Source organism: Gobio gobio (genome assembly GCF_949357685.1).
Source record: "Gobio gobio genome assembly, chromosome: 22".
In the NCBI taxonomy this organism is placed as follows: Eukaryota; Metazoa; Chordata; class Actinopteri; order Cypriniformes; family Gobionidae; genus Gobio; species Gobio gobio.
Window position 1 is genome coordinate 43,482,491 of NC_137118.1, and position 21,757 is coordinate 43,504,247.

At 36.0% G+C, this 21,757-nt stretch overlaps 2 protein-coding genes across 4 annotated transcripts in view; one reads left to right on the forward strand and one right to left on the reverse strand.

Moving 5' to 3' along the window:
• Window positions 1-347: 347 nt before the first annotated feature.
• grk5 (G protein-coupled receptor kinase 5) lies at window positions 348-20,444 on the forward strand. Its single transcript, XM_079805088.1, has 16 exons — window positions 348-601; window positions 2,553-2,651; window positions 2,825-2,937; window positions 5,832-5,909; window positions 6,379-6,476; window positions 6,572-6,664; window positions 6,825-6,888; window positions 7,042-7,182; window positions 8,615-8,805; window positions 8,928-8,965; window positions 14,577-14,666; window positions 15,547-15,755; window positions 15,870-16,010; window positions 16,085-16,222; window positions 16,301-16,477; window positions 19,947-20,444. Exons 1-16 carry the CDS (start codon window positions 550-552, stop codon window positions 20,004-20,006), a joined length of 1,782 nt encoding a protein of 593 aa, XP_079661214.1. The 5' UTR covers window positions 348-549; the 3' UTR covers window positions 20,007-20,444.
• ash2l (ash2 like, histone lysine methyltransferase complex subunit) overlaps window positions 20,337-21,757 on the reverse strand; it is a 32,821-nt gene continuing 31,400 nt past the window's right edge. For 2 of the 3 annotated variants that reach the window (XM_079805085.1, XM_079805086.1), the window contains one exon: window positions 20,337-21,120. In XM_079805085.1, the coding sequence (XP_079661211.1) occupies window positions 21,013-21,120 (108 nt within the window). In that variant the 3' untranslated portion in view covers window positions 20,337-21,012. The remainder of the gene's footprint in view (window positions 21,121-21,757) is intronic. The other variant, XM_079805087.1, reaches the window with a different exon arrangement.

Here is a 21,757-nt window from a genome sequence, read left to right on the forward strand (position 1 = left end):
TGAGATTACATTTACCATGTTCTTTTTCAAATGGTGTGAATGTAATATAAATTGCCCAATTACAATTTATATTACAAGTAACAATTTTAGATTTGATAAAATAGTAAATAGTAAAATAGCAACTTATTTTATACTTTATATGGCACAATATACAGCTTATTGGATTGTACTTATCATACATGGACTTTCATTAAATGTTTTAATGATTTGAATTAGGTCTCCTCTGCTCTGAGTGAGACATTGGCTTGCAGTTGAACTAAATCCCTGAGTGTAACGTCACTTTTTCAGTCTGTGACATCCAAGGCTTCACCTGACAGGTCACCTGTGCAGGTGAAACAAGATTGGGCAACACAAGAACAAGAAAGTTGAGTTGTCATTTGTCAGAGAAGGCTTTACTCTGACAGCATGCATATCGTTCAATCACACTGGAGATGCAAGTTATCTACATTGAGTGCATCATTTTTTAACTAAATATGCGATAATTCAGTGCACATCAGGAGGAAAATTCCCAACTTTCAACTGACACTTTCATCGTGTGACACTGCAGAAATGGAGATTGAATCAATGGTTGCAAACTGTGCACTCATAAAAGCAAGAGAAGGTAAGAATATATGTATTTGCCTGTTTGTCCTTACATGTGATAAACAAAAACATTCAATCAGTTTAAAATACTGTTGTCATAATGTGTGCTTTGGGAAAACATTATTAAATGTGTTTCTTTTCACAGATTGTAGGAAAGAATTGTGATTGATTTTTTATTCAAATTTGAAATGATTGAAACAATTAATGAAACCGATTCAAGCCTCAGACCAAAACAAACATATATGGGTAGTTTAAATGCTTTTGGATAGCTGACATATCCTTTTAAAAATCATTTTAAACAGTATTTTGCTGATTATTTAAAAAATATATTATGCTTCTATGAGAGACTAAGCAATTTAAGTACTTTAAAAAAATGCATTTCACTCTGCAGTTAATTTAATATGAACTATTGAAGACAAAATAGTATTAAAAAAACGCACATATAGGACCTTTGAACCTAAAATCTGGATGTTTGTTTTTAAAAAAGTCTACATATATGTGTCAACTTAAGTATATTTTATGATTAAGGATTGCAAAGACTGTAATACCTCGAGAACACAGGGCAAAACATGTTTTAATGTTCGTTTTAGTTCCCTGTTAAGTGGCTCTGAGCAAAAGAAACAGCACATTCAACATATTTTCGTTTGTTCTACACCTCTAACCTGAAATACTCTGCCTCGAACAAAACCAGACAGACAATGCCTTTGACGTCATACGGGCCTTGCATCACAAACAGGTCTGACTTCTTTTGCTCTGGTTAACAGCCCGTCAGCAGTACCTGCCTTTCAACTAATCCCAGGTCTAAAAATAGCTTTAGTTGCTGTTTCAAAATAAGCAAAACCTGTCAATGTTTTGTCAACTTTTCAAGGGATTTCAGCCCTAACTGTCCAAGTGAACAGGTATAACTCACCCAATAAGACTTTTTTTTGCATTATGAAGCTATACTTTTGCATATTGTGTTTTTGTTTTCTGAACAGTAAAGGTGTGGCATCTCATATCTGATATGTGGTCCTAGAGCTTCATTCCCACTGCTATTTTTAGAGCAGACTCATTCAAACAAAACCCACACACTTACACACACACACACACACACACACACACACACACACACACGTGATTATTAAAGCATCTATATTTCCATGACACACACAAATACGGCGACTATAATCAGTACACTGTAAAATAATATTGTTGGTTTAATTTAAAAAAGTAAGTAACCTGGTTGTCTTAAAATTGAGTTCCTTGCAATTAAAAAAATTGAGTTAATACAATGAAGGAAATTGGTTTGATAAATAGAAACTCAAAATACTATTGTATCTGAACCACATCAAATTTAAAAAATGTTGTAATAAATCATGAAAATAGCACAATTTGGCATGTTTCATGGTATTATAACAAATAAAACACACCATTACGAAATATGCTTACAAAATCTTTTAATAATATTTGAATAAAGAGATGGTCGATTCTGAAAAATGTTCATTGTATTAACTCAAATGTTTAATTTCAATGAACTCAACATTTTAAGGTAACCAGGTAACTTACTTTTAAAATATATTTTTTTACAGTATAGTACCTGCATTGCATGTCTAACTTTTTCTCAACACAACCTTGATAGAATAATAAATCCTTCTGGTGTTTCTGTGTTAGACTTAATGAGTTGCATCAATAGTCATTTTCAAGAGCACACATTATTGTTAAAGAACTCTAAATGAGATTGAATAAATGAATACATGCATACACCAACTATTAAACCTGTAATTTCACGGAAGCACAATTTGCTGTGTTATTTCATGATGTCCAAATGTCTTGTTTTAATATTAATCATTTCTGAATGACACCTAATGGACAATCATGCATTTCTGAACTTGATGGTTCATTTTTGAGTTCTTTAAAAGCACCAGAATCAGGTTCTCATATTAGGCAACTCTTTTTGGTTTAAACAGTTTTTGATTTCTTCCATTGTGCAGTAGGTAATGGTGCGAACCGCAAAGGAAGGAGTCGAAAATGGAAGGAATTTCTGCGTTTCCCACACATAAACGAGTGCACGCAGTTGGAGGGAAGCATTGGTGAGGACAAAAGTTGGGGAATTGCAATTTAAAATGTTTTTATTACTCTGTGTACGCAGTGAAGATGTCAATATTACAAATGAATACTGTAAAGATAATTTAAGATTAATGCCTCTAATCACAGGAATGCACGGTGTTATTTTCAATAAATCATGACCCATTCTGTTTTCCAGAGCGAGACTATGACAGTATGTGTGTGAAACAGCCCATCGGAAATCAACTGTTCCGCCTTTTCTGCACAACTAGACCTAATCTGCAGCATTGCATTGACCTCTTGGACCAAACGGTATTATCTTCTGTCTAATACAGGGTTGATGTAAGGCTAATAATTAATTCAATCGAATATAACATTAAAATAAACAAATGAGGCTGCACAATTAATCAGAATAAAACTGAGATATATCAATATAAATATTAATCACCAAATCAAAGCAAGTAGCAAGACATTTTCATATGAAATATGAGTGCTATTGAGGTGGGTTAAGGTGTAAGGGAAGTACAATGTAAAAACATGTATGTACACATAAGTGCATTATATCAAATTATTAATTTATTTGAATTAAGGACAATTAATATAAAGCGGGACCATTTCATGTAATAATGATGTGGAACAGAATATCAGTCTGATCTGAGACCAGCTGCGTTCGGATCAGAAGTGAACACGTGCACATTAACTTCCTTCCTGAAAACACTGTTCACTGCTTCATAGAATAATAGCGTTCAAACATCTGCATTACAGCAGCTCTGTACAGCTGTCAAATGTGACCCTGGACCTCATAAGGGTCAATTTTTTACATCATATGAAATAAGAATAAATAAGCTTTCCATTGATGTGTGGTTTATTAGGATAGGACAATATTTGAAAATCTGGAATCTGAGGGTGCAAAAAAATCTAAATATTGAGGAAAATCTCCTTTAAAGTTGTCCAAATGAAGTCCTTATCAATGCATATTACTACTAATAATACATTTATGAAATATTTACGGTAGGAAATTTACAAAATATCTTCATGGAACATGATCTTAATGTTTGAGAAAAATTGATAATTTTGATGTATTATGGGAAGAGACGTCAAAATTGCCATCAATTTGGTACACTGTAAAAAATTATAGGATCAATAAGTTATGACAACATATGTTTTAAGTTAATTGAACTCAAAATCAACATAAGTTAAGCAATTTCAGTTGAATGTAAATTGTAATATAGAGAGTTGAAGTGAACTTGTACACTGTAAAAAAATATTGTTGGTTTAACTTAAAAAAATAAGAAACCTGGTTGCCTTAAAATGTTTAGTTCATTGAAATTAAAAATTTGAGTTAAAACAATGAAGGAAATTGGTTTAATAAATAGAAACTCAAAATATTAGTGTATCTGAACCACATAAATAAATAAAAATGTTGTGATAAATCATGAAAATAGCATAATTTGTCATGTTTCACTGCATTATTACAAATAAAACAAACAATTACGCAATATGCTTACAAAATATTTGAATAATATTTGAATAAAGGGTGATGTCGATTCTCAAATGTTCATTGTATTAACTCAAATTTTGAATTTCAATTAACTCAACATTTTTTAGGCAACCAGGTAACTTACTTTTTAAATATTTTTTTTTACAGTGTACAAAGTAAAATAAATATGATAAATGTTTGAGCATATAAATCAGACAATACCACCTTGTAGAATAAAGATGAATTGTACTTATTCAGTCATCAAAGATTCAATCATTGTTGTGCAGAAAAAAAATATACACTGTTACACACCTCGGGTCATTAGCGACCAATGTTGGGCAAGTTACTGAAAATGAGTAATTAGTTACAGTTAGTTACTTCTTGCAAAAGTAATTAGTTACTAGGGAAAGTAACTTTTAAGTTACTTTTATGTCTGCTTTTTAGTAAATATGAACAGTACTGAACAGTCAAGCACAATAAACATCATTCAACATTTCAGGCGAAACTAGACTGTAAATGCATCTGGTTGTTTAAACCACATATGTAAATTTTACTCCTGGCAAATTGTTAAAAAACAAACATGTGAGAGCGTGTTATAGGCTATATATGACATTTTATAGTCAAGATATGATGGCACTACTGCAACACGCATCACCACAAATGAGTAGCAAGACAAAACTTTGTTTTATTTACATTTTCGAAACATCATTATTAAAGGGATAGTTCACCCAAAAATGAAAATTAGCCCATGATTTACCCTCAAGTCATCTTCTTTCAGACGAATAAAATCAGAGTTATATTAAAACAATTCCTGGCTAATCCAAGCTTTATAATGGCAGTAGTAGTTGCTCTGTTTTTGAAGTCCATAAAAAGTGCATCTGTCCGTCAAATAACTGCTCCACGCGGCTCTGGGGGGTTAATAAAGGCCTTCTGAAGCGAATCGATGCGTTTGTGTAATATCCATACATTGTCAGAAAAAAAGGTACATTGCTGTCACTGGGACGGTACCCTAAGGTACAAAACCAAAAAGGTACTAATATGTACCTTTAAGGTACTAATACGCACTCTTAAAGTACTGATACCGTATGTCCCTTTTAAGGTACTAATATGTACCATTTAGGTGAGTAAGGTACAAAGATGTCACGCCCCAGTGACAGTACTGTACCTTTTTTTCTGAGAGTGTATTTAAAACTTTATAAAGTAAAGTTCCAGCTGATCGCCTTCCGTGGAAAAGTGTTGAAACTGCCTTCTCGCAATTCAAGATGCGTACGCGACGTCTGACGAGCGCACCTTGTAACGGAAGCCTTTGATCGGCAGAGGCATTTTTAACACTTTTTCCATAAATTGAATACGGAAGGCGATCGGCTGGCACTTTACTTTATAAAGTTTTAAATATGGATATTTCTCTTACACAAATGCATCAATTAGCTTCAGAAGGCCGTTATTAACACCCAGTAGCCGCGTGGAGCATGTTATTTGACGGACAGATGCATTTTTTATGGACTTCAAAAACAGAGCAACTACAACTGGAAGCTTGGAAGAAGCAGGACTTTTTAAATATAACTCCGATTTTATTCGTCTGAAAGAACGTCACATACACCTAGGATGACTTGAGGGTGAGTAAATTATGGGCTAATTTTAATTTTTGGGTGAAATGCACACATTTACTGAAATGCAATTTGCTTGTTTATGTTAGTGAATGAATGCTCTGTCTGTGCTCTTTCAGGTGGAATATGAGGTCACACCGGATGACAAGAGAAAGAACTTTGGCAAGCAACTCATCACAAAATATCTCACCTCACAGGTCTTTAGACATGCTTCAATTCCTTCTTCTCATTTCCAATCTGATAATAAAAACATAATATCTGCAGTTAGAAAACAGAACAAATTCTTGCTAGTGTTTCACATAACAAAAAACATGTCTAACAACGTTTTGCCCATTTAGTTAAATGGAATGTTCTCTGAATTTTCAAAATGTCCAGAACATTCCATTTGATCTTTTTTTTTTAAACATTATTGGAACGTCACTTTCGAATGTTCTCTGAACGTTCTAAAACATGTTGTAATATTTACAAAAAATGTTAGATGGATGCCCAACCAAAAAAATGAACACTTCATGAACGATGTGTAAATAATGTTTTTGTGCTATAGCATTTTGAGAACATTATTAAAGACGATAACTTTGAAAGAACGTTGAGAGAACCTTGGCAGAACGTTCCGAGAACATTCCCTGTTAGCTGGGAAAGCGTTTTGATGCTCGTGCATGTGTTCAGTCTTCTAAGGTGTGGGAGATTTTACACCAAGAACTTGAGGAGTGCAGCCGCAACCTGGAGCTCAAAGCTTCTGAGGATATCTTCAGCAATTGCCAAAAGTCAGTTCCATGATCAATGCGTCTTTGTACACGTGTGTCTATGAGCGCTGATGTGTTGGGTCTGTGAGTATTGATGTGTTTGCCATTTCTTGTAGGGCACTTCATGAGTATCTGAGCGGAGCTCCATTTGCAGAGTATCAGCAAAGCATGTACTTTGACCGATTCCTGCAGTGGAAGATGGTTGAGAGGTTAGTGTGGGCCAGATGTGCATTTTACATTTCACTGCCAGTTGTATATTGTGTATATAACTGTGTATGTGACAAATAAAACTCTTGAATCTTGAATGTGAATTATTTTGAAACCAATGCTGTTTATGTTTTGTATGCGAATTTGTTTTTATCCCCGCAGACGCCCAATCACCCGAGATACATTTCGAGAATACCGTGTTTTGGGAAAGGGTGGGTTTGGAGAGGTAAGACCGCAATCTAAATCTATAAATATTCCCAGTTCTCAAATCTAACAGTATCACGTTTGCTTTGATGTAGAGATAATCATACCCACGGAAGCTTATATTAGAAATAAAGAGGAAAAGCGTGGGAAGGTAACATGAAGCCTCTCATTTTAGGTATGTGCATGTCAGGCCCGAGCATCGGGGAAAATGTATGCATGTAAGAAACTGGAGAAGAAACGTGTGAAGAAGCAAAGGGGGGAAGCCATGGCCCTCAATGAGAAAACGATTCTAGAACGGGTCAACAGCAGATTTGTGGTGAGGATTATGATTATTATTATTATCAGCAGGCGTTTGACGTAAATGTTCATGCTTAAATGACTATTTCTGCTTGGGTGAAACTCACAACACTGGTCAAGTCATGATTAGGTCATATTTCACTTTAAAATCAAAAACAGAAGATAGAAAGAAGATATATGTGTACCGGTTTACAAAGTTTGGAAACATGACTATTTTAATGTTTTTGAAAAGAGTCTCTTTTGCTCATCAAGCCTGAATTTATTTGATAAAAAAAACAGTAATATTGTGAAATATTATTACAATTTAAACATTTTTTTTCTATTTTAATATACTTTAAAATATAATTTATTTCTGTGAATTTTCAGCATCATTACTCCAGTCTTCAGTGTCCCATGATCCTTCAGAAATCATTCTAATATAATGATTTATTATCAATGTTGCAAACTGTTGTGCTGTTTAATATTTTTTTATAACCTGTGATACTTTTTTCAGGATTCATTGATGATTAAAATGTTAAAAAGAACAGCATTTATTCAAAATATAAATATTTTCGAACAATATAAATCTGTTTATCCATTTAACACATTCTTGCTGAATAAAAGTATTCATTAAATTAAAACAATTTAAAAAATGCTGACCCATAACTTTTGGACGGTAGTGTATATTGTTACAGATACAAAGTTGTAAATAAATATCTTTTTAAGGATTTCTATTTTAAATAAATGCTGTTCTTTTTAAACTTTTTATTCATCAAATAATGCTGAAAAAAGTATCACAGGTTATAAAAAAAATATTAAGCAGCACAACAGTTTCCAACATTGATAATAAATAATAAATATTAATATATTTATTCAGCAAGGATGCATTAAATTCATCAAAAGTTACAGTTAAGACATTTATAATGTTACAAAAGATTTCTATTTAAAATAAATACTGTTCTTTTTAACTTTCTATTAATCCTGAGAAGAAAAAAAATGATCACAGTTATTACATAAATAAGAAGCAGCACAACTGTTTTCATCATTGATAATAATCATAAATGTTTCTTGAGCAGCAAATCATCATATTATTATGATTTCTGAAGGGTCATGTGACACTGAAGACTGGAGTAATGATGCTGAAAATTCAGCTTTGGTCACAGGAATAAATTATATTTTAAAGTATATTAAAATAGAAAACCATCATTTTAAATATATTAATTTATAAAATCATTTATTTTATAATAATATTATTTATTATAATTAATATGATTTATTCAAAAAAAAAAAAAAAAAATATATATATATATATATATATATATATATTGAGGTAGTAAAAATCTGTTTCTTTAAGCAAAATATAGTATGTTTTTCTCTTATTTATATGTTTACATCACAATTCAATTTATTGTACAGTAATGTGACCTGTTTGGTGTAAATCAGCTGTCTGTGTGTTTATTCGAATGTATCAGGTGAGTTTAGCATATACTTACGAGACAAAAGAGGCTCTTTGCCTGGTGCTGTCGCTGCTGAATGGAGGAGACCTGAGTTTTCACATCTATAACATGGGTACGGAGGGGCTCAACAAAGAAAGAGTACAGTTTTATGCAGCTGAGATCCTGTGCGGCCTGGGTCATCTTCATGAGCAATCCATTGTTTATAGGTAGGCCATGAAACTGAGAGCCATTGTTTGACGTTTAATGGGCTGGACGCAGTTACAGATTATAAATAGTCAAGATCTAGCCTGTCTCATAATTACCTGTGTGTTTGTTTCAATTCTATCAGGGATTTAAAGCCAGAAAATATTCTACTGGATGATAATGGTATGTGAACTTCTCCATTTAAAAAAAAAAAGACGTTATGACAACTGCCCGTACAAGCTTTGTAACATTCTCTTCAGCATCTCAAATTTCCCTAACTTTCTATTTTTGGCGTAATCAGCTCTCCATCAGGAAACATTTCTCTGAAATTGCTTTTGTTATCATAAACAAGGAAATGAGAGCACTTCAGGGCATGTCAAAGTGGGTTGCATAGAAAACTTTTACTTTTGTTGCGTGGGGTTAGGCAGTTTTTGTTTGGCATCATTTATTTTTGAATATAGTGACCTCAAAAAGTTTTTGGACTCTACAAAAGTGAGAATGCTGTTGCATAAGATCATACACTCGGTGCAAAGTGTTTTTAGCTAGTTTCAGCCCGACGCAGTTATCTATTTCACGTCCAGCGCCACGTTGTTTAAATAGCAAATGCATTCGTGCCATCTGTTCGCCCATGGGTGTGCTGGGGAAAACCAGGTGTGTTCAGGCACATTGTTGGCGCGTTACTATTTTGAGAAACTGAAAACGACTGCGCCATTGACCAACACAAACCTGCTTTAAAGTCAATAGTGCACACTGTAATATCCAACAGTTGTTCTTACTACGACTTTTTAAGTAAACTTTACTTAATGTCCAATTATTTGTTGAACTTACTTAAAACAATTAAGTAATCTGAACTATTTGCATGCTATGCCTTCGTTACTTAGAAAACTCAAGTAAACATTACTTGACTGGTTTGAGTACCATTTTGCCAAAGCAAAAAAACAAGCAGGCGGACGGTCGGGCGGGCAAATTGTTTTTGAGGTGGTGCAATTTTGTATAGACTTATCACTCATTTCCTCCACTTCCTCTCACCACAATTGTGATTAGTGTTCCCTTTGGTTGGACACTTGGAACTTCATTCAAAATATAGTAATTAACTTCCTATTAATGCAGCAATGCAACAAGAAATCATAGTTTTATGATTTCAAAAGAAGGGAAGTAATATATATATATATATATATACATATAATATTTGTCAATTAACGATGTATAACATAACTATATTTAATATCAAATAATGATCTTTTAACATTATTATTGCTAATATTTATGGCATAACTATTTAATTGAGATGATAAAATCCCTCTATATTTGTCACAATATAATTCGACCATGCTTGAGTGTGTCACACACAGACTTCAACATTCAGCATGCAAAACACAACAATGGTAACAAGGATTTTTTTTTATTATTTTTTTTTTAATTGTTATTATTAATACGACCTTTACTATTTTACTTGCTGTCATTATTCGGGTTATACTGACAAAAGACAAATAGTAAAATAAAGCTAAAAATAGTCAAATGAAGCAATTAATTTATTCATGCCACAATGCACTCTGGGAGTAGGCTACACTTCCTCAGATCCCAGATAGAATTAAGTTGACAAAACTTAAACGGTTTAAGTAAGAACAGCTTAATGCAATTAAGTAATGCTTACTTAATTGTTTTTAGTACCTGTAGACTATTGATAAGTAATAAATAAGTGTTGAATGGAGTTCAGTTGTTGCTTTTTGTCTTCACTTATTTTTTTAAGTTAAGCTTACTTGAGAATTTTAAGGCAATCGGTTTCCTAATATTTTCCTAGTAATGTGAGCACTAATAACAAGTTAACATAACTAATAATTTTGAGTTAAGTATACTTCATTAATAAGTTTTCTGTACAAATTTTGTTAAGTTTAGCCGACAAAAAAATAATACTCTTCTTTACTTGAAAATTTTAAGGCAATCGGTTTCCTCACTTTTTCTAAGTAAAGTCAACTTATTATGTTTTACAGTGCAGTATTTTTTGTGTTATTTAAAGGGCATGTTAGTAATATGCGTCTTTATATGGTGCACAACGCGCGTACACTCTGATTATTAGACACACAGGGATGCGCAGCAGCACACACACATTTTTAAATATAAAAAAATAAAGGATTCCTCTCCGGAGAAGCGTTCAGTCTTTCCGCTCGCAAATTGGCTTTTAAAGGGAATGGGAGATGAGACTCGTTACACACGTTACGCCCAAAACACACCCATGACTCATTAAAAGACAAGGTACAACTCTTTTAGACCTGTCGTTAAACTAGCAAAAGTGGATTCGGGCACACCCTAAGTGCACCTGTGCCATGCGCTTCAGACCATGTGCTCAGATTGTTCAAACAGGGCACTATTTGACCACATGTCCACCAAAGCGTTTTTAGCTGGCTGAAAGTATCTCGCTGTGGGCGCTTGAGAGCGTTTTGGCAGCGCAGCGTTTTTTTTCAGTTGAGATTCTTTGCTTGTTATGATCTGGAACATCCGCGGAAGTGTTACTAGTATCTCATTTCACAGATAGTTTGTTTCTGTATTGATTCTATATAAAAATGCCGATACAATGTAAAGTATTTGCTCTGGCTCTTGTTTTAAATTATTTTGTTCCGTTATTATACTGCTTGTTGTCATGGTTGGCCGGTGTTGTATTTGTCCCGCCCCTCCTCCACTGTGATTGGACGGCTGGGTGAAAAGTGACAGTGATGAGCGCTGCGTTTTACTCAAAGTTGAACATTCGTCAACACTCAGCGACCGGTAAAAAACGCTGAACACTCAGCGCTTGAGCGTGAAATACTCGCTCAGCGCCTCACACCTCCGCCGGCGAGAGCATCAAAGTGCCCGGAAGTCATTCATTTTCAATGGGAGAGTTGAAATCAGCTCAAGTTTATGGTAATGAGCTATGACGCGGTTCGGCGGCAACTGGGCGGCAACCAATGGGAATGTAGAAGTGCTCCGCTTGAGACGAACCCAGATAACGCAGTCCTGTAAACTTTTAGCCTGACGTTGTCATATTCAATTCTAGTCAGAATATGAGTCTGATGCTGCTCCGTTGGGCTGTGATTATGGGGCGTGTTTCAACCGGACCAGGAAAGACCTCAATTGGATAGACCTACAACCAATCAGAGCAAAGGAGCGACGCATAACGTTAGTTGTCAAATTTCAACAGAACTCAACTGCACTGTGTTGCCAAGTCCGCGGGTTGAAGCGACCCCAATAATGTGATATACAGACCCAGGAATGCGAATTTTAGCAGGCAGCCCTGCCAAAATAACATATTTGACCCCTCAAATGCCATTTTTTTTCGGAGAACACCCCCGGAAAGCTATTGGGCTTGTTTTTGGCTAGTAGCAATTGGGCGGGTTTTGTTGTAAAAACTTGGCAATCCTGTCTGCACGCACGCTGGAATAAGTAAGATGAGTGTAAATGATCTTTGCCGGTGTTGTAAAAAAAGAATTTAAGGATACAGGGATTACTTACCAACATGATCATCATTTCTGAGAGAAACAGTAAAGGTGAATGCATATACGAACAAGTTCTCCGTTTAGGATTAGAACAAATTCAACCCAAGCCCTCTCTGGTGACGTGGATGATTACGTTACTGTTTATCATCTGTACATCATCGTCTAAAGCCCGCCCTGACAATTACATTGGTCCGAACAGTTTCTGTTTGGGCATAATTACTCCTCTACGGATCAAGTCCAGACTGAACTGCCCGAGCTCAAATGTTGTGGGCGGGGCTAAGTTCAGCTGGCATCCAGGCTAGTAAACTTTGGTTCCGACCACATTAGTTCCCTCAAAGGGAGAGGTTGATCATTGCTGTGGCGGGTTTGATAAGAAGGCGCACAACATTATTTATAGGCAACATTTTCGCTCTAGAGCACTTGTTTTTCAGCGGGAATACAATTAATTTGCTCAAAACAACAACGATTTGACCACTTGCATTAATGCTGCACTTCACCCAGGCCAGGACAGTTATTGTAATGTAGGCTGCACACAAATTAATGTTAATGTTAATTAAAGACCAAGGCTAGCAAACATCTCCTATAAACTGCTTGTTGAAATTATACTAGCACTTAACCATGAACACAAAAGCCTCACCACACAAATGGCTTTTAATTGGTTTATTTCGTTAGCAAACATATTAAGTGCTTTCAGTCAATCTGTTTTGGGTTTTTTTACATTCACATTTAAATGATTTCATCAGGTTAACTTATACGGTTAGGCTATACCCTACCTGTGGTCAGTCTGCACAAAGGCCAAACAACATGATTGTTTGCTTTGCAGCCCCTTTAAATACAGTTTAAAAAAAGACCAAGCATTTGATCTGCGTCAGAGCGGCAGTGCGTCCACGAATCTTTCTACAGCGTCGATGGCAGGGCGACCTGAGCGAAGTTTGACGCTCTTGACCAAAAGACCAAAGAACTGATTGTGGACTTCAGGAAGAGACAGCATCGGTCATACTCCCCTCTCATGATCAGCGGGACACCGGTAGAGAGAGTGAGCAGCTTCAAATACCTGGGTGTGAACATCTCCGAGGATCTGACCTGGACTACACACATCCAGACACAGGTGAAAAAAGCCAGGCAAAGACTGTACCACCTGCGCCAGCTGAGGAAATTCAGGGTTTCACCAGCCATCCTGAAAACTTTCTATCGAGAGGCGATAGAAAGTGTCCTGACTCAGTGCATCACAGCGTGGTACGGGAACAGCACCAGTCACGACTGCAAAGCCCTGCAAAGAGTGGTGCGCTTATCCGAGCGCATCTCAGGCTCAGCTCTCCCGTCTCTGCAGGACATCTACACCAAACGCTGCAGAGGTAGAGCTACTAAAATCATCAGAGACATTAATCACCCTGCAAACTCTCACTTCACCCTGCTGCCATCTGGTAAGCGCTTCCGTAGCCTGATGGCAAAGACTGAAAGACTCAGGAGGAGTTTCTTCCCCCAGGCCATCAGACTCCTGAACTCAGTCACGTGACTTCACTTCACCCCGCACACGCATAAACATCCAGTTTAAACATTAACATCCACATACTGCCATTGCACTGCACTTTACTTTCCTATTGTTACTGCGTAACAACCTGTAATAAACCTTGCACATTATACTTCTTTATATATACATATATATATATTTATGTTAACCACTTATTTCTAAGTCTACAGTTTATCTCACTTATCATATCCACTTATTTTTTTATATTTTTATATTTTAATTTTTATATTTTATTTTTATCTTATTTCCTATTTTTATCTTTTACTTGATTTATTTATAATTCTACTTATGTTAATACTTTTTATTCTAATTTTATTCTATTTCTATTTTAATTTCTTGTAACTGTTATTTGCACTGTCCATGGAGCGGACCTGTTTACATTTCACTGCCAGTTGTATATTGTGTATATAACTGTGTATGTGACAAATAAAACTCTTGAATCTTGAATCTTGCCAGCGGCGCTCACATTAAAAACAATTGAATACGCCAGCCAGCTGCATGAAAAAACGCTTTGGTGGACACACGGCCTAGGTGTGTTTATCTGCGCTTAAATTCTGCAGGATCTTTGTCAAATGGTTTGGTGGAAGTGTATATCCAAATACTTTTAGGGCCACTGTATGTAGGGTCCCAGTTTCTTACATTTCATTTTAGAAGACCCTTTGTATAAAAAAACTATTTTCTCCCGGGTATTCAGTAAGGAAGCCTGGAAAAGGAAAATAGTTCTCAGCCTTGATGAGTGGTTTAAAAACTGAAAACTTTCCTTTCCCTGTTAATGATGTCCTGTATCTGACAGGTCACATTCGGATCTCTGATTTGGGACTCGCCGTAATCTTGCCAGAAGAAAGACTCGTGAAGGGCAGAGTGGGAACTGTGGGTTACATGGGTATGAAAATCATCTTCAGATATTCAACATAGCCTTTTAGTAAATCGTATGAGACATTAAAATATATATATATATATACACTACACCGATCAAACGTTTGTGGTCAGTAAGATTTTTTGAAAGTGGTTTAAAGAAGTCTCTTATGCGCTTATTTGATTACAAATACAGTAAAAACAGTAATATTGTGAAATTGTTCTCTATATGAATATATTTTAAAAATGTATTTTATTTCTGTGACCAAAGCTGAATTTTCAGCATCATTACTCCAGTATTCAGTGTCACATGATCCTTCAGAAATCATAACAATATGATGATTTGCTGCTCAAGAAACATTTATGATTATTATCAATGATGAAAACAGTTGTGCTGCTTCTTATTTATGTAATAAATGTGATACATTTTTTTTCTCAGGATTAATAGAAAGTTAAAAAGAACAGTATTTATTTTGAAATAGAAATCTTTTGTAACATTATAAATGTCTTAACTGTAACTTTTGATGAATTTAATGCATCCTTGCTGAATAAATATATTAATATATCTTTAAAAATTCTTACTAACCCCAAACTATTGAACAGTACTGTATATTTATTATAGAAAATAAGGCCTATTTAAATATTTCCGAATTAAACATGAATATGCCCAGATGTTTCACTTTTTCGATGGTTAGCTTTACAATTTATATCTTTTTTTAAATTCAGCATAAAGGCAGAACGACAAAATCCATTATAATGTATAAATGCTTTACAGGTTAATAAAAGATTATGAGAACTAGCTTTAAGGCAATGATAACTAGGGAACATTTTTAATTAATAATAAAATAATATCACAATGCACACATTTTATAATGATTTTTATATCTCTGATATTTTCACATCGCCAGCACCAGAAGTCATCACAAACACATACTATAGTTTTAGTGCGGACTGGTGGGGACTCGGGTGTCTAATCTACGAGATGACGGCCGGAAAGCCTCCGTTCCGCGAACACAAGGAACGGCTGCCTAGACAGGAGATGGAAAGAAGAGTTTTGGAGACGACCGAGCAATACGGGAAGAAGTTCGACGAGGACACCTCGTCCATCTGCAAAAGCGTGAGTGCAATCCTCTTCTCACTTCACTGATATGATCTGATCCAATCTACGATCTAATCTTATTGTCCGTTCAAAATGAAAACTTAACATTTTTCGAATTGCTTTTCAATTTAGCTCCTGGCTAAAAACCCAAAGGAGCGACTGGGCTGCAAGTTCAGGCAAGGAGCAGAGGTCATCAAAGGTCATTGGTTTTTCAAGAACATCAACTTTACGAGACTTGAGGCCGGAAGGAAGCCACCACCCTTTGTTCCTGACGTGAGTGTCAGTTTCTCACCTGAAATCGATCCTGCGATGTAAATGTTCTCATCAGATTTTCTTCTCTCCACCAGCCGAGAGCCGTTTACTGCGCCGACGTCCTGGACATCGATCAGTTCTCCACAGTTAAAGGAGTGATCCTTGATCAGGTCGATGATAATTTCTACCTCAAGTTTAACACAGGTAGCGTGCCTGTGCCCTGGCAGAATGAGGTAGGGAAGAAACCTAGAACACAACAATGTATACATCTGGTCAACTTTTTCATATATGCATTTATAAAATTCCTTTAGATGATTGAGACCGGGTGTTTCAAGGACCTGAATGTTTTTGGGCCACGTGGAACAACAACACCCGATCTTGACCGCAGTGTGGTGATCCCGCAGGCCAGCTCGGAGACTCAGTTCATTAATCATAGTCCTCCAGAATACACTCGGCACCGGCTGCTGAACAGAATCTTCAAGAGACGTGTAAGGACCCTTAAATGACAACACTGCACTTTATGACCCACAAACTATGACAGTGCTTTGATTAACAGAATATTCCAGGTCATTTACAATTTAAAGGAACACGCCGACTTTTTGGGACTTTAGCTTATTCACCGTATCCCCCAGAGTTAGATAAGTCCATACATACCATTCTCATCTATGTGCGTGCGTTAACTCTGTCTGACGCACCCACTGCTAGCCTAGCTTAGCACAAAGACTGGAGGTAAATGGCTCCAGCTAGCCTACTGCTCAATAAGTGACAAAATAACCCCAACATTTCCCTATTTACATGTTGTGATGTGTATAGTTACATTGTGTACTAGTCTAAGGGCGTTTTCACACCAAGTCCGCACCAAGGTCCGAACTGGAGTTAATGTTTTGAGACATTTAATACATTCGGTTAGTTTTGGTTTGGTTTCACATTGCAATTATGCGAGCGCACTAAAGAACTTTACATGACATACTTGCGTCCACTCGTCATCATCTATGTGGGCTGCATCTTCACATTGATTGGTTTGTAAACGGACGTGCGTCTGACGTCAGCGTCTTTGACAAGAATGAATGAACGGACGCATATCGTTGCCACTATTGAACAGTGGGCATTGCTTGACTATTTTCTTTTCGTTACGTTTAAAAGTGGACATTTCAAGCTTTATATACACATATTTCTCATGTTTGTGAGACAAGTAGCCTGCTGAGTTTCGGTTTATTTGAGACGCGCTCCAGTTCATGTGCAAAGCATGTGATTGCTCCCGCGATTATTGTCTGCTATAGATTATTTGCTTCTTATTTATGAAATCCAGGCAATTATCTGATTAAAGTTAAACGTTGATTAAAATTAAGATACAATTTATACAAAACGAAATTCACATTAAAGAAAGGCTTTCTAAGCAAAATCATACAAAATTTCTTTCAAAATAATTTCTGACCTTCTGTCTTCTGACATATTGCGCATCTTTTCACTTTTTATAATCAATGTAGCCTAGATGAAATGTAAAAATAACATTATAATATTTAAACATAAACAGGAGCTTCCTGTAAATGGTCTGAAAGTACGAACCATACAAAAAATGTTTTCACATTAGAAACGAACCGAACCGAACCTTTGTTCAGTTTGATCTGGACCGAGACTTCCTCTTTTCGTCGGACCAAATTTCATCTGTTTGGTCCGGACCGTGGTACGGGGGAGGTTTCACATCTGTAATTTTGATTCGGACAAAACTGAAAAGTCCGAAAATCCGGACCAAACAAGGTGTGTGTGAAAGAACCCTAAGACCAATGAAAATGAAAAGTTGTGATTTTCTAGACTGATATGGCTAGGAACTATACTGTCTCATTCCTGCGTATTAATCAATGAACTTTGCTGTCGTACCATTGGTGCAGCGGCGCAATGATATTACACAGCGCCTGAAAATAGGCTAACTTCCGTCAACATTAAACCAACGTGACAACCTGCGAACACAGGGAGTGAGCTGGGGACTATTTTCGAGTATGGGATCTCTGCGGAACAAGAGTGGGCATTTCCAAATTTACGGGTGTTTTCAAACTGATGGGTGTTTATAAATCACGCAATGAAAATGATCCCCTTCACCCGACCCCACCCCTAAACCCTACCCACACTATGACGTGGGCAAATCAGGTAACACAGTGGAAAATGGCCCCCTGTTTATGGCCACGCCCACTGATCTGGTAACTCTTATTACTAACCTGCAGAGACCTAGGCTGTGTTGACTCGTTGCCTCGCTGCCTTACCAGACAATGGCTTGTAAAGCAGCATTTGTGCATGAAGGCACCTCACAAAACTAATTTCGTACAGACTTCTTAGGCGGTGTAACCGTTTAATGATCTACAGCAAAATAGAGAGAGCTTTGGTGAGAACTAAACAAATATTTAATAACTACATTAGTAATTTCTTGCTAGAAATTATATCAGAAGTGGAAAATGTTGGTAAAAACTTACATTTACACACAAACTGACCAGCAAACGCAACTTTTGGACGCCATCTCTTTTCCCCCAGCTCAACTGTCAGAATGGAAAGCACAGGATTGTGGGATATCAAAGGCAGGGAAGGATACATGCTGCCTTCAAAACTCGATCAGATGAAGGTATCTCAGGAGACAGGAAGTGAAGCTAACATTAGATTCGGAAGTGCCTTGGTGCCTTCCTGCCTTGAAATGTGCCCTCGGAAGGCAGCATTTTCCAGGTTTTGGACGCAGCTTTACTTGGGATGGTTTGCTATTGAGTGACAGGTTACCCCGCCCTCGCGCCAGTAAATATGTCATCAGAAGAGATGTAGCTGAAAGAGGGAGAAGTTTTTCTTTAAAAGGAGAAGTTATTTTGAGAAGTTATTTTGTTATTTACGAGGCTCCAAAAATAGCTCTCTTTAAATAGAATGTTATGACAAAAATGTTGAAGATTCACAGATTGACTGTCGATTTATTTACAGGCATCCACCTAAAAACAGGTTATTCATCGTAGGGCCTACTGGGCCTCTCATCCATTCACTTCAGTTCAAACAGAACAGCCTTTGGTCTCACTATTTCAGCTTTACCGCATTGAATGAGGTTGAAAGTTGATTAAGTGTGTAAGTTGGTATGCTACACACTTAATGGTATAAATACATTCCTAGGCTGAATCTGAAATCGCCCCCTAAACCCTCGATCTCTATTCCCTACTTTAATCCACTAATGCAGTTCACTTGAAGGAGTGAGTGAAAACGAGTGAATTCGGACAGCCGCTGTGTACACTCGTTATTGCGATGTATTGTGGGATAGAATGAGTGCACTTAATAACGTCCACTATGGTCAGAAATGGCTGTCCCTTCAAATAATGCCCTATTTAAGGTATAGGATGCGATTACGGATTCAGCCCTAGACATCCTTCACCATGTTGACATTGGTATTTAACGTACGTAGCTACTAACTTACTGTTCAGCAAAAATAGTTTTCTTGTGTTTAAAACGAGCAAAATTATTACCTAAAGTACTTACAAAAGACCCGGTCATATATACAAACAAATAAAAATGTCTGCAATTAATGTTTTAACCGTTTCCAATCACGCAGCTTCTGATGGTCGTCGTATCCGTGAAAAACTTTTTGCGAATTTGCTTGGGAAAATCTATCGCCCCTAAAGCGTGGATTCCTAAAATGACTGTAAACAACAACGGTATATGTGACCGTTAATTAATGTCTAATTTTACCCTGAAAATCAATCGAGGAAGTGATTTGTATTTGAGATCAGTCTGATTCGTGAATAAATCTCGATTGAAGCGGATCAACCGATTCATCAAAAAGATCCAATTCAAAAATAACGGTCAAATCCAACATCGCTACTTCCTTCACAGAGATGTAATTTTCATGCAGTAACCTGGAATATTAATGTCATTTACATATCAAAGAAATCTGTAATTAAATTAAAACCCTTTTCATTTTTGTTATCTCCACTTTTGTAGCACAGGGGTCAGGAGGCTGAACCAATATATCGCGCCTCATCTGCAGAAGACCTGCTTTAAGGACTGAAAAAAATACTGTGCTTTTTTATCCTCATAATTTTGGATTCTTTTAAAATCTATGATGGCTTCATCGCTGGAGATGTTATTCAAAGAGTCGTTGTTAAATAATATTGAAAAGATATTGTGTAAATGTACAGCATCATCACAAACCCTACAGGGTTTGGGTATAATTTTCATACTTTCATATTGCAAAAGAAAAGAAAAAAGTTTTAAGATGCTTTGTATGCTCAATTTGTAAATAAAAGACAAAGTCTGTGGGAAAATTGTATCTGGTTGTTATATAAATGAATACTGAACAGTGTAGAAATATCACAAATTTATGAAAACGTAAATGGTTAAAGTCTTTAGAGCAACTTTATTAAAACAAGTTTGTGTATAAAACATGGTTTACAAAAAAAGATCATATTTTACATCTATCTGAATGACTACAAACCATTTAACAAATAAACAACAGATAAAAAACAATGAATGGAAACCCATATGAGTCTGAGAACACTATCAGGTCAGACACACACACACACACACACACACAACCTTTAACAGGTTAATGTCAGGGAAAAACACCACTGATGCAGTTCACAATAAGGATGCTGTATGAAGGAAATTAAATCATATGACTGATACCAAGATAAATCTGCAGTATGAGGAAATGTAACGAAACATTAACTTGTATGAATGACACACCAACCCAAATGCATCATAATCTAACTAGATTCATCTATCAACAATCACACTCTGGTGCGTGATGATGTTTCATAAAAAGAAAAAAGAAATATGAGACATGCCCATTGAGAAAAACCCTCTTAATCCTGCATTTAAAAAAAGGGCGGGGTACAACTGTAACCGATACACAACAAATGATTTAATTAAATATTTTCAGCATTGCTTGGTCATTGGTCATAGAGAGTAGTACATGAAACGCATGAGTGAATCGTTTTCAGACATGTGGGCTATGAATATGGCATCCATATCGGTCAGTGTGTGTTCTCAGACAGCGTGTCGGTCCTCAACCCTCCCACGGTGGGCTCCGCCGGCCGTCTACTTCCGTCTCCACGTGGTACAGCATGTCGGCCAGTGTGTGTTCAATGACGGCGCCCCAGCCCATGTCACTCATCTGATGATACACAACAGAATCATCACCATGAGAACAGTGAAAGACAACATGGTGCGATAATGTACAATAGCTCAAAACATAGCAGATCGTTGTACTTTAACTGTATGTAAAGCAGAAATTAACTCTGGGCAATCTAGGTTAAAAACATCTTTATATTTTTGGCAAAACATTGATATTTATGTATATGCACTGAAATATAGAATAACAAAGCTGCCAAAATAATAAATAACACAAAGAGAAACCAGTACACGTCGAAATAAATAAATGTGGAAAAAATAATACATTAACAAATAATACATGAATAAGGAAATATGTTTTCTAATTTCATTTCTTTGTATATTCATACTTATTTATTTATTATTTTAGCAGCTTTGGGATTCCATACAGAAATGGCAAATAAAGGCTGATGCTTTTCAATATGATCAGTCATTGTTGCCAAGTACAGACAGAACAAATCTAAAGAAAGTATAATGCACTTTATCATACTGCTTTTTTGCTTTTCACTAAATTAATAATTTCAATTTATACACAATTTAAATGTGTATATTGTACATTGTGTGTGTGTGTGTGTGTGTGTGTGAGATTATATATATATATATATATATATATATATATATATATATATATATATATATAT